The sequence below is a fragment of the Ailuropoda melanoleuca genome, chromosome 15, assembly GCF_002007445.2.
Source record: "Ailuropoda melanoleuca isolate Jingjing chromosome 15, ASM200744v2, whole genome shotgun sequence".
Taxonomy (NCBI): domain Eukaryota; kingdom Metazoa; phylum Chordata; class Mammalia; order Carnivora; family Ursidae; genus Ailuropoda; species Ailuropoda melanoleuca.
In genome coordinates this window covers 71014148-71027066 of record NC_048232.1, presented here as the reverse complement: position 1 = coordinate 71027066, position 12919 = coordinate 71014148, and the positions used below count along the sequence as shown (strand labels likewise).

Genomic DNA, 12919 nt, shown 5'->3' with positions numbered 1-12919 from the left:
TCCCACTTTCTCTCTGCCTTGGGAACATTTTTCAACAATGAACTTTTGTTTATTAAAAGGACATATTGCCTATTACTTGGAACTAGTAAGCAAGGCCTGCTCAGAAAGCTAATAACCAGGATATATGACTATGAGCAACCAGGGGGGCAGAGAACATATGAAAATTTCATTGTTTGGGAGAGCTGTTAGAGAGGCTTCCCTTAGGGAATAAACTAAACTGTATAATATTTACATATTTTTTCAAACACGTAAGAGTGAAAAGAAAGATAGTGCTCTTACCTTTTTTAAGTGTAAGAAATGTTCTATGGCGTTCTCCTAACCCTAACTGTCAGCAATTTGTAACACATGAACTGATAAATACCTACCTGGAAATCGTGGATGAATGTTAGGAAGTAGAAAATGAAACCAAAGGCCACTGTCCATTCGCAGATTGCGCTCACTACATGATACATATAATCCTAAAAGCAACAATAAAGAACCAGAATTTAGCCTGAATACATTCACTGTAGTGCATGTACTGAAATAAAAAGCTGGTCAGACCAGAGAGGGCAGTTGTCGGGTGAGCATAGATCAACCCCTTGAGAACACACCGTGAGCAAGGCCTGGTGGATGAACACCAGGGCACTGCCCAATTAGAACATGGACACAATTCTCCCAAAAGTTCTTCAGGCTCGCATACACTCTGGTTTTAAGATGAGGCTGGGAAGCAAATTTCGACTCAAAAGAAGAAAGAACTTCCCACTCAAGGTGTGACTTGCTCTCCCACTGCTAGGAATCCCGAAGTTGAAATGCATGCTTAAAAAACACTGAGTCAGCTTTTGGGCCCTTATTAAAAAGAACGAGTGCTCACACCCAGAGGAGACTGGCTGTCACCACTGGCTGTGGGTTTCCCTGTTACTATAGAAAATGTCTTTTCGGAACACAGCTCTGCTTAATGCTATAAGGTAAACATAACCACAAAGCAAAGGCTAAGGAGACATGGACACAGTAACTATCTTATTGGGGGCAGAGGTGAGAGAATGGAAGGCAAGAGTGGAAGGCTTTAATTGGGGGTTCCTCCTATGGAGGCCAAACAATTGATAAAAATAAATGGAACGGATGGTTGCAAAAAGAGAGGGAGGACGGGGAACCCCCTCCTCATCATCTCAATTCTATTTTCACCAAATGGGAAAATATGACCCCGATGTTGCTTTAAGAGATTAAGAAAAAAGCCTGTGCGCGAGCGCGTGCGTGCATGTGTGGTGTGTGTGTGTGTGTGTGTGTGTGTGTGTGTGTGTGGTGTGATCTCTCCTGATTTTTAAATGTGGTAAATTACTTTCAAAGCATTTTTAAACACCCAAAGTTCACCCGGATGACTCAGTCAGTTAAGCATCCGACTCTTGATCTCAGCTCAGGTCTTGATCTCAGGGTTGTGAGTTCAAGCCCCGGTTGTAAGTTCCATGCTGGGTGTGGAACCTACTTAAATACAATACAAGAAAATAAACACTGAATGAAAACTGCATGTCTGCACTCCTACTTGAGCCCACATGCCCAATGGAGCCTGTGGACTGTCATCAGTTCTCTGATTTCAAATAGTGACCTATTCTTTTTTTCCCCGACTTCCCTTTCTGCTTTGCTAGGTTACATGCATGATACACAAATAGGCTGGGTTGCGTCTGCAGGTTGGTTCCATGGGGACAGGTTCTCTCTCTGATCCAGTTTTCATCCATGAAGATGCATTGGGTGCATCAAGCTCACAGCCACCACTCCTCGCTGTCCGCATGCGCGTTCACATCCATCCCTGTCCTGGGCCAGCTCACACTGGGGAGAACCTGATCAGTCTACGCTGGGGGTAGAGAACAGAGGCCCCTACCTCCTTTTGGGGACATTAGCAGGAGATCCACCTCATCCTTTATCGTCCTCGGACAGTGAAGATGGCTTATCAGATAGAATTGGGAGAGGAGGATTTCTTCAGCCTATTTCATGAAAGCGCACAGAACTAGGAGTGCACACTCCTCCACTGCACTTGTGGGAAATCCCCTTGCTACGTAAAATGCGACAATGATATTAAAACTCTCACCACCCCTACCAAGGAAGTCAATGCACAGGAATGTGCTGTACAAGCTCCCAAGCTCTCCACGGAAGTCTGGGGCAGTACCCAGGCAATTATTCCACTCAGTGAATTAACGTAAAGGGTTTCGTGTGCATTCATTGATAATGGGAACAGAACGCAATGCAGGAGAGGCATGGTGATTTATGGCTGGAGCAGAAAATGAGGTACTTTTCACATTTTTGAGATAGAAAATGAAATGAAAAACAATTTTTAATTGCCTGGGGGATACAGGGAGAAATCCTTCCCAGCAGCTGGTTTTTTGTTTGATTTGTGGTGGAAGATCTCCCTCCAGTGGCTGAACTCGTAAAGTACACCCGAAGCCACCCCCATGTGAGGTCTCGCTTTCAGAAAGGACTTTTTTTTTTTTTTTAATTTCTGCCTGGATTTCTCTTCCTCACCATCTTCAGTGTCTCCGTAGTCTCTCTCTTTCTCTTTTTTAATATCTGACATTTATTTGAGAGAGAGACAGAGAGCATAAGCAGGGTGAGAAGGCCAAGGGAGCAGACCCCCTCTGAGCAGGGAGCCAGGCGCAGGATTGGATCCCAGGACCCTGGGATAGTGACCTGCGCTGAAGGCAGAATCTTCACTGACTGCGCCACCCAGGCGCCCCCTCTGCGTAGTCTCCTGCAGGCTTCCCTCACATGCCAGAATGTGGAAAATCCCCTGATCCCGCTGGCCCTCAAGCCACCATGTTATTTCCCCTCTTCTCTCCCCTCCCAACATTGGACTGAGAGCTGAATGAATGAACCACCCCCTCACCATTTCTTCACCCTTCTGCAATTGGCTTCTAAAGCCAACATTTTACTGAAACTGCTTTGTGAAGAACATCAGTAACTCCCCCGTCCCCTGAAAAACAAACGGCTCTTCTCCCACCGACTGTCCTCTTCTGGGCGTCATTCATTCCCCACACAGCATCTAAATGAGCCACCGCTCTGCGTACCTCGTGGCTGGAGTCCATCTCAACTCCAAACATTCAATTCCTGGTGTTCTGACGTTTGGGCTAGAAATGACCCGTCACTCTACCCTATGCCCTGTTGGTTCCAGCCCCCCCGCGGTCTAGTCCCACCAGTAACTGGGCAGTTCTCCTTAATGTTTCACTACAGCCTCAGATTCATTCCTGTTTGGGACTCTGCTGCCTCTGCTCATGGGGACAGATTCTTCCCTTCCCCCAAGATAAAATTTGGAAGTCCTCTTTGATTCATGTCCTTCTATTCTCGTGTCTGTCACTTGACAGCGCCCATAAATATTTCCCCTTTGTACTTGCACCCTAGGCTAATCTTTTTTTTATTCATTTTTTTAAAGTTTTAAATTTTAGTTTCTGTAAACAGTGTTTATTAGTTTCAGGTGCACAATATAGCGATTCAACACTTCCACACGTGACCTGGTGCTCATCACAGCGAGTGCCCTCCTCAATCCCCTTCACCTGTTTCACCCATCCCCCACCCACTGCCCCTCCGATAACCGTCAGTTTGTTCTCTATAATCAAGAGTCTGTTTCTTGGTTTGTCTCTCTCTTTCTTTTTTTCCTTTGTCCATTTGTTTTGTTTCTTAAATTCCATATTTATATGAGTAAAATGTTTTTTGTCTTTCTCTGACTTATTCGCTTAGCATTATACTCTCTAGCTCCAACCATATTGCTTCAAATGGCAAGATTTCATTCTTTTTATGGCTGAGTAATACTCCACTGTGAATATAAACCACATCACCTTTATCTGTTCATCTATGGATGGACCCTTGGGCGGCTTCCATCATTTGGCTATTTTAAATAATGCTGCAATAAACATAGAGGTGTATGTATCTCTTTGAATTAATGTTTTTGTATTTGGGGGGTAAATACCCAGTACTGTTATTACTGGATCATATGCTAGCTCTATTTTTAACTTTTTGAGGAACCTCCATACTGTTTTCCACAGTGGCTGCACCAGTTTGCAATCCCACCAACAGTGCACAAGGGTTCCCCTTTCTCCACATCCTCACCAACACTTGTTGTTTCTTGTGTTGTTGATTTTAGCCATTCCGGCAGGTGTGAGGTGCTATCTCATTGTGGTTTTGATTTGCATTTCCCTGATGATGAGTGATGTGGAGCCCCCAGGAGAACCTTGGTTTGAAATCTAAACTAGAGAACTGCCTTCTCCCTGCCTCCCTAACTCCAGGCTCTCTCCTCAGCCCTTCGCCCCAGGATTGCTTCTGACTAATATGTACCTGCTAATATTCTTTCAATGTACTTGCCTGTTCACAAGCCTTCCAAAGCTTATTCTGGTCACCCACATCAAGTAGGAGCCTCTCTGCCTACCTCTTACCGCTTTACACAAACTCCCTGCCCGCACAGACAGCCCTGACCATGTTTATTCTCCAGTTCATCCTGAAACAAAGGGATCTCATCCCCTCTGCTTAACACTCCCTGCTTCCTCTGACCTCCACACACCTGAATTCACATCGGCCCCCTGTTATTAAGTGTCCGGCCTCTTTTGATGAGGAAATTCAATTAGGAATTCAAAATTTTGAAAATAATCCCCAGGAACCAGGTTCAACAATCATATTGAAGATGAGTTAAATTTTACCTTTTCTTTTGGATTCCACTCCAGCTTGGTTATAGAAATTAATGAAGCACAGGCAATCACTAAGAAAGGGAAATTGTTAAGGAAGCTCCCAAAACAAACAAACAAACAAACAAAAAAAAAACCCAGGTCTTTTAATGTTAAGACTATTCTTCTAATCATCATCACACAGTTAAAATGTTAATACCAACATTTCTGTGATCAGACCAGGTCTATTAGCTTCTTATAATCTCAAACCTTGAGTTAGATTGTGACAGCATTTAAATTATAACATGGATTTACAGGGGTTCCTTACCAATACTTTGTCGGTTACGTATGGTCAAATTTTCATCTGTGGCTCCATTTTGTTCCACTGTGCTTTCTAAATTTGGTCAAAATGGCAGATGGATACTTTTCCCCTAAAATACTATTTTCCCTAAATAAAAGTATTGAATAAAAATACTCTTTCCCTAAAATCCTATTTTCAAGGTAACAGCTTTAAGGAAAAATTAACATTTCCAAGTACCAAAGCATCAAAAACTACCAAGGTTCCTCTACAAAAACAAGCTACAGATTCAAACTACCGTCTTTAAAAAATAGACTTATTCCATCAAGTCATTGGGTACAAGCGGAGTCCTTCCTTTACGGCCCAAAGGGTTTACAAATCAAAGAGATACATCCTACCTCTGACCTTAGAGGATGCCCAGAGAGGCCAGTCAAACAGTGTCGGGGACTGAGGCTAGAGCCTCCACGGGCTGTCTGCACGAGGCTGACGACAGCCATTCCATGGAGCTTAGGAAGGCAAAAGAGAAAGCTAGACATGAGATGCTCTTAAAATGCTTTTGCAAACAGTTATGAACTCAAAGCTTTGAGTCAATGCTAAGTTTAGAACTTCCTCTGAATTCAGAGTCAGCACCTCCTCTCCCTGCCCTCCCTACCCCCCAATATTTTGCAATTCTTAACACTTCTCAGTTTCTCAAAATAAAAGATTCTCTGATCATGTCATTACCATATTTCTGTTTCTAATAGTTTAAAAGCCTCTTAATTCTTTGTTCTTGAGTTCTATCTTCTGTGCATCAGGTATGCTATGGGGAGGAAGGGGGAGACAGAGAAAACTCTGGCAAAACAGACTCGGTGTTGGTCTTGGAAACATCACAGCCTTGTCGGATGAAGCCCAGGGAGTATGCTGTATTAAGACAGAAAAGAATAGGGCACGATGATGACTCAGAGGGAGAATTATGAATTCAGAGTGGAATGGGATATGAGGGGTCAGGAAAGGCTTCATTGAGTTGAGCCTAATGTAAGTGGAGGCTTGAGGAGCTCTCTAGAGCAACACACCCCAGAAATTAACGCCAGCCACATGCGTGAGGTAAAATATTCTACTATAGCCAGGCCGCCTCTCCTCTGCTGGCCTACCCGCTTCTCCCTTGGGGTGTATTCAGTAAACTTCTAACTCCTTAAAAAAAAAAAATCTACTGTAGCAGTTACACAGAAAAAAAAAACTAAAAAGAACCAAATGAGGGGCACCTGGCTGACTCAATTGGTAGAGCATGTGACTCCTAATCTCAGGATTGTGAGGTTGGGCCACTTGTTGGGGTATAGAGATTACTTAAAAATAAAATCTTAAAAACAAATAAATAGAACAAAATGAAATTAATTTTAATAATATATCTTGGGGCGCCTGGGTGGCACAGCGGTTTAGCGTCTCCCTTCGGCTCAGGGCGTGTCCCGGCGTTATGGGATCGAGCCCCACATCAGGCTCCTCTGCTGTGAGCCTGCTTTCCTCTCCCACTCCCCCTGCTTGTGTTCCCTCTCTCACTGGCTGTCTCTATCTCTGTCAAATATATAAATAAAATCTTTAAAAAAAAATTAAAAAAAATATCTTATCTAACCCAATATATCAAAAATATTATCATTAAAACAAATACTGATATAAAGAACGAGATATTTGACATTCTCCTTTTCTTTCTTCTTACATCTTTGAAATCGGTGTGGTTTTACACTTAACTGCACGTCCCCATGTGGACCAGCCACATTTCACGTGCTCAGTAGCCTCATGCGGCTAGTGGCTACCGTATTGGACAGCTCAACTCTAGAAAACAAGGTGAAGGAGGATAACCCAGCCAGGTAGAAGAGACTGGGCAAAAGCAGGGAACAGGAAACAGGCAAGTCCAGGGGAGACCATGTAAGAATGAGGTCAAAAAAATAGGCAGGCTCATGGGGCACCCAGGTGGCTCAGTCGGTAAAGCGTCCGACTCTTGGTTTCAGCTCAGGTAGTGATCTCATGGGTCATGAGGTCAAAGTCTCACGTGGGGCTCTGAGCACAGTGAGGACTCTGCTTGAGATTCTCTCTTTCTAAAATAATTGAACCAATAAAATCTTAAAAAAAAAAAAAACCTCAGGAGGCAGTCTCAGACTGTGTCTCAAGCAAAGGAACCTGGGCTTCACACTATTCGTGATTTTGTGAAGGCTTCTGAAAGCGTTGGAAGCCAGGTGCAAGATGGACAGTCTTGCAGGGAGGGCTCAGAAGCAGGATCCTAGATTTGTGTTTCAGTTTCTTCATTAGTCAAGTGAGGATGTTTCACAGAAATATTGCAGTAAGAAGAGACAAGGGCATTCTAAAGATATTTTGAAATCTTTGTAAAGAAATATAAATACCATGCTAATGCTTGGACAAAAGACCCTTCCATATGGATGAATTCATTCGAGGTAATTTAATACAGGGACATGACCTGTTTCTGTTTGGGGATGCTCTCCCTTGGCATGGCTCCTAAGAACCACCTAGAAATGGGAACTATTTACATGTGAAACTCTGAGGTCTGAAATGCTTATTCTTGCTAAAATTCTCTCTGATTTTAACATCTAGAGATGGGCGTCTGAAGTTGGAAGCAAGCAAAGGTTTCCCTACACCAAGAAACTTTGGCTTTTAACACTACAAACACTGCTACTACAAATTTTACAGCTAACACAAGCTAAAAGTTTTAAGTAGATATATTTGGAGAGAAACATGAGTGTCTTCAATCCATAAATAGGACAAGGAAGTTGTGAAGGAACTAACTTTGTAACGAGGCTATGCATTTTGTTTAAATTTCTCAACAGCAGGATTTGCTTCCTCTGCTCTTGGAAATTTTGTAACTAAAAATTTCCTTCTGTAAGACGGGAAAAAAAAAAAAAACCACCACCAAAACAAAGCCCAAAACTACTTACACTTCACATTTTGTAGAGCTTCTGTTTTAAAAGAGAAACGCAAAACTTACTATTCAGAAGCGCACAGTGCATTTTCACTCAAGCTTGTCCACTTCATACCACAGCCCAATCCAGACTAACAACGTTTCCACTAATAAAACAGTTGCTATTTTTCTACAGTCTGACAGGAATAACCATCTTTTGATGGCTCTGCAGGTTTTCTCTGATAGGACTGCAGATGGTATTTCGAAAGATGGGGAATTTTTCACATCTTAAAGACACAGCTTTTTTTTTTTTTCCTGTTAAATACCTCTAGAAAGAAAGAGAGAAAGATCAAGCTTTCGTTTCCTTTAAACCAGAACGCACAAGCATAAAAATTGATACTTTCTTTTCACATTGTTGACTTAGAAAATGGGATGAGATTTCATTTTGAAACTGGAATCAGAGAAGGCTAACAAGAGAAGGCTAAACGTATTTCAACTGACTTAGAAATAAATGATAGAGCTTTTTAAAACCTCTTAACACAGACGAGTTAATCGAACCATCTAATAAATCATCAATATACATGGTGAGGGCAGAGTACGAGCTCTCGGGACTTCACAGGGCCGTTACTTTAAGTACAGTATCAATATTTGGTATCTTTGACCAAGCACTACAAACAAAAATAAATATTTTCACACGGCTTATGAAACTTTCCCTGTTGGAAGGAAAGTAAGCAGACTAAAGTGTTTCGATGTTTCCATTCTCCTTGCACACGTTCCCCCCCAAAGATTGTTTTGATCTAACCAGACAATGTTGAGATATTTTCTTAACGATTTATACTTGTCTCCCAATTGTTCTTCAGAAGCATGTGGAAACCAGGTTGTTAACCTTTGCTTTTTTTCATGCTCTTTTGGGGGAGTGGGAGAAGAGTCAAGCCTGTGAAGACACTGACAAACGTGCAAAGGATACTGGGGACCACGGCTGCACAGGAAATGGCAGAGATGGCCAACCGCACGTGGCATGTAGACAGGCTGTTCCACTGGGGACATGATTTGTAAGAGATGATGGACTGTAGGAGCGTGTAGACCACACCGCAGACAAAAGCCAAAAGGGCACCGCCATCGTGGACCACGGGGACAGCTAATTCCTGGAGAAAGAGTCACAAACAGCTGTTACTCTGCGTGAGTCTGCACACGCAGCAAGACCCACGCCCCCAACCACGCTGGGCTACTCAAAGCCACGGTCATCACAGGTGCACCCACCACTCCTTGGAAAATGCGGTTATCTGCAGAAGACTACCAAGAGAAATACCTTCCAGACCCTCAAGTAAATGCCCTTAGTTGTTCCACAGCAAACGTGGGCACGCTGGACAGGGACAGGGTGATGTCTGCCTCAGAGGTAGGAGAATTGAGTATCATGGGCTCTGAAGTCTGGCACAACGGGGTAAAAAATTTCAACTCTGCCACTGGGCTCTGTGACCTTAGTTTACAACCTCAATTTCTGTATCTGTAAAATGGGCATAATAATTTCTCCCTTGCAGGTTTGCAGTGAAGATTATATGATCAATTTCATTTAAAAGTATACAACCGGTTCCATGAACATGCCAAGTGTGGCTTGGGGTTTTCAGGCTCCCTGCTCCCCAATAATCTCTTTGTCTTCCCCCAGGCACCCCACAGGGACACACAAATCTAAGTAAAGACACTGTTCTTGCCATGCAAAGGCAGATTCAAGTCAAAGCCCCGCTCCCTGATCCTCTAACCAGCCATTTCACCCAGAAGGCACCCCTACACCCAGTCTAGGCATAGAATCTGGTATTGATCACAAATATGCACGATGGACCATGCAAGGAGCTCACTTCAGGCTCTCTCCTAATGTGCAATGGGCACCTATCTTCTGGTTTAACAGTGATGTTGGATTGAACAATGGAGTCTCTGCTTGAACTTGAAAACGTGAGCTTTGCAAAGGGGCAAGTTAAAGTATTGTCCAAGAGAGCCTGGTTTGGGCCCCAGACCCCTACTGGCCCCAACTCACTATCCACACCCTGTACCTCCCAGATTTTTCTTTGACTTGGGCTGCCCAGGCTTGCCCAAAACCAGGGTGTTCTCCATCTGCTCACAATTAAACTGGTATCAAATCTTTATTGTCCACATGGGAAAGGAAGATTAAAAAAAAAAACTTTCAAACTTCTTTTCTTTTCTTTTTTTAAAAGAGTTTATTTATTTACGAGAGAGAGAGAGAGAGAGAGAGGAGAGAGAGAGAGAGANTTACGAGAGAGAGAGAGAGAGAGAGAGAGAGAGAGCGCGCACACACAGCAGGGGGAACAATAGGTAGAGAGAGAAGCATGCTCCCCACTGAGCAGGGAGCCCGATGCAGGGCCTGATCCCAGGACCTGAGCTGACAGCAGACGCTTAACCAACTGAGCCACCCAACTTGATCTCAGGACCCTGGGTCAAACTTATTTTCTAAGGAAACTTATTTCTTGGTATCAAACCTAGTAACATAGGGGAAAATCCACTACTTGATTTATGTTATACTAAAATATGGCTGCATTAACATTCTGCAACATGGAAAACCAATTACTCACTTATTAGATATAGATTCTGTATTCCTAGGATACTTAACATGGGCATATAGATTTAGGAAAATTACGTATGAAAAATAAAATACATTCTATGCCCTTTAAAATATTTATATACCTTCAAGTACTTAATTTTTTTAAAAAACCCACTGAATGATACACTTAAAAATGGTTAAGATGGCCAATTTTTTAAAAGATTTTATTTATTTATTTGAGAGAGAGTGAGAGAAAGCCAGCCTGAGGGGGGGTGGGCATAGGGAGAGGGAGAAGCAGGCTCCCTGCTGAGAGGGAGCCCCACACGGGGCCCGATCCCAGGACCCTGAGATCATGACCTGAGCCAAAGGCAGATGCTTAACTGACTGAGCCACCCAGGTACCCCTAAGATGGCCAATTCTATGTTATACATATATTTCACTACAATGAAAAAGAGCAATAATTCAAAGGAAATGAAATCACTCTCTCAAAAAGATAACTGCACCCCCATGTTCATTGCAGCATTATTTACAATAGGCAAGACATAGAAACAACCTAAGTGTCCATCAAAGGATGAATGGATGATGAAAATGTGACACACACACACACACATTGTTATTCACCCATGAAAAAGAAAAAAAATCATGCTGTTTGTGACAACATGGATGGATACTGAGGGCATCGTGCTAAATGAAATGAGTCACACAGAGAAAGACAAATACTGTATGATCTTACTTATATGTGGAATCTTTAAAAAAAAAAAAACCTGAACTTACCGATACAGAAAACAGATCAATGGCTGCCAGAGGTGAGGGGTAGGGGTGGGGATGGAGGATGCGGGAAAGGGGATTAAAGACTGAAGCTTCCAGATATACGGTCCGTGGATGTAATGTACAGCATGATGACCATAATTAACAATGTCGTATCGTATATTCGAAAGTTGTTGAGACAGTAAATTTTAAAAGCTGTTATCACAAGACAAAAAATTGTCACTATGTGAGGTGATGTATGTTAACGAACTTATTGTGATCTGCGATATATACGTGTATCAAGTCACTATGTTACACACCTTAGACTAATACAAGGTTGTATGTCAATGACACCTCAGTAAAACTGGGAAAAACACAATATTGAACCAATAGTATTAAACCAAATATAAAACCAATATTAAACCAATAAAATAAAAAAATAAAGACACAGATCTTTTCCCCCTTTTTGAATGTTAGGCACTTTTGGGCAAGGGAAAATGAACAAAAGGCAAGGCATCCGCTGCTAATGAGTCATTTTCAGGAATAATGTTCTGAGATTCTTGATGCTTTCCACACGCTATTTTTTTTTATGCTAAGTAAATCAACACCCTGAATTTATATATTCTGTTTCTTCCAATTGCACTATGACAGAATGTGGTTCCTCAACTCCCCCACCCCCTCCCCGGTGCCCCGGATTCAACATATCCTTTAGGATCTTCATCTGCAAACGCCACGTTTCCCCACATTAGCCCCGACATTACCAGATCAGAAGGTCCTTGAGTCAGCAGGAGTTGTATTTGGATGTACTTTCCCCCTGTGAAGTACATACTCTCTCATCAAAGATGTCTTTTCGAAGGGAAATGATTCTTAATCAGATGTGACTTTTGGAGAGAGGATAAAAATGAAAACCTGGCACCCTTTTTGGATCTCTTTTTTGAAACTCTCTTGTTAATTTAAACGGTAGTTAAAAGAGGGGCGCCTGGGTGGCACAGCGGTTAAGCGTCTGCCTTCAGCTCAGGGCGTGATCCTGGCGTTATGGGATCGAGCCCCACGTCAGGCTCCTCTGCCATGCCTGCTTCTTCCTCTCCCTCTCCCCCTGCTTGTGTTCCCTCTCTCGCTGGCTGTCTCTATCTCTGTCGAATAAATGATAAAATCTTAAAAAAAAAATAAAAATAAATAAAAGGTAGTTAAAAGAAACCTGGAATATTGAAAGGGTTAAGTCTTGGAAAAGTTGACTTCTCCAAAAGGGGAAATTTCTTGAAGGAAAGTAAAGCATTGAGAGACATTGGTGGGGACACACCAAAAAGTAGCCTTCCCACCCAACCAACTCAGGACAGACAGCTCCTCGAACTTCCAATGAGTGCAATTTGCTCCAACGCAAGGAAACCCCCCCGGAGACAGCCAGAGCTCTCTTGCCCGCACACATCCAATTCCTCGGGAAGGAACAGCTCAAGTTGGTTTGCTCACGGCATGTTGAAAATGAATTACAGGATATCAAACAAGGAAGTTGGAAAGATATATTTATGGGAACAATGACAAGGCAAATACTTTGCTCTCAGGAAAGTTTAAGATTCTATTTCTGGTTTTTGTTAAGATGCAATCACTTCATAGAAACCTTCAAGAGAACCACAAGTTCAATGATCTGACTTCTAAGTGTTCGTTCTAACTCCTGCCCTTTCTGGTTTAAAAACTGACAGCTGTTGTGCTCATCCCGTGAGTTATTTGGAGTATAAAGTGATAGGATATCACATAATGTATACTCTTCCCCATTGAATAATCCATACCCACCATCTACGAATGATTCTATCCTTCCACGTCTTCCC

The 12919-nt window shown here is 42.6% G+C and overlaps 1 protein-coding gene across 1 annotated transcript in view; it reads right to left on the bottom strand.

Moving 5' to 3' along the window:
• Positions 1–95: 95 nt before the first annotated feature.
• Positions 96–12919, bottom strand: part of DRAM1 (DNA damage regulated autophagy modulator 1) — a 33940-nt gene continuing 21116 nt past the window's right edge. The window contains exons 4-6 of the mRNA XM_034643808.1: positions 8766–8943; positions 4653–4711; positions 96–458 (exon numbers count right to left, since the gene is read on the bottom strand). Coding sequence (XP_034499699.1) covers positions 303–458; positions 4653–4711; positions 8766–8943 — 393 coding nt within the window. The 3' untranslated portion in view covers positions 96–302. The remainder of the gene's footprint in view (positions 459–4652; positions 4712–8765; positions 8944–12919) is intronic.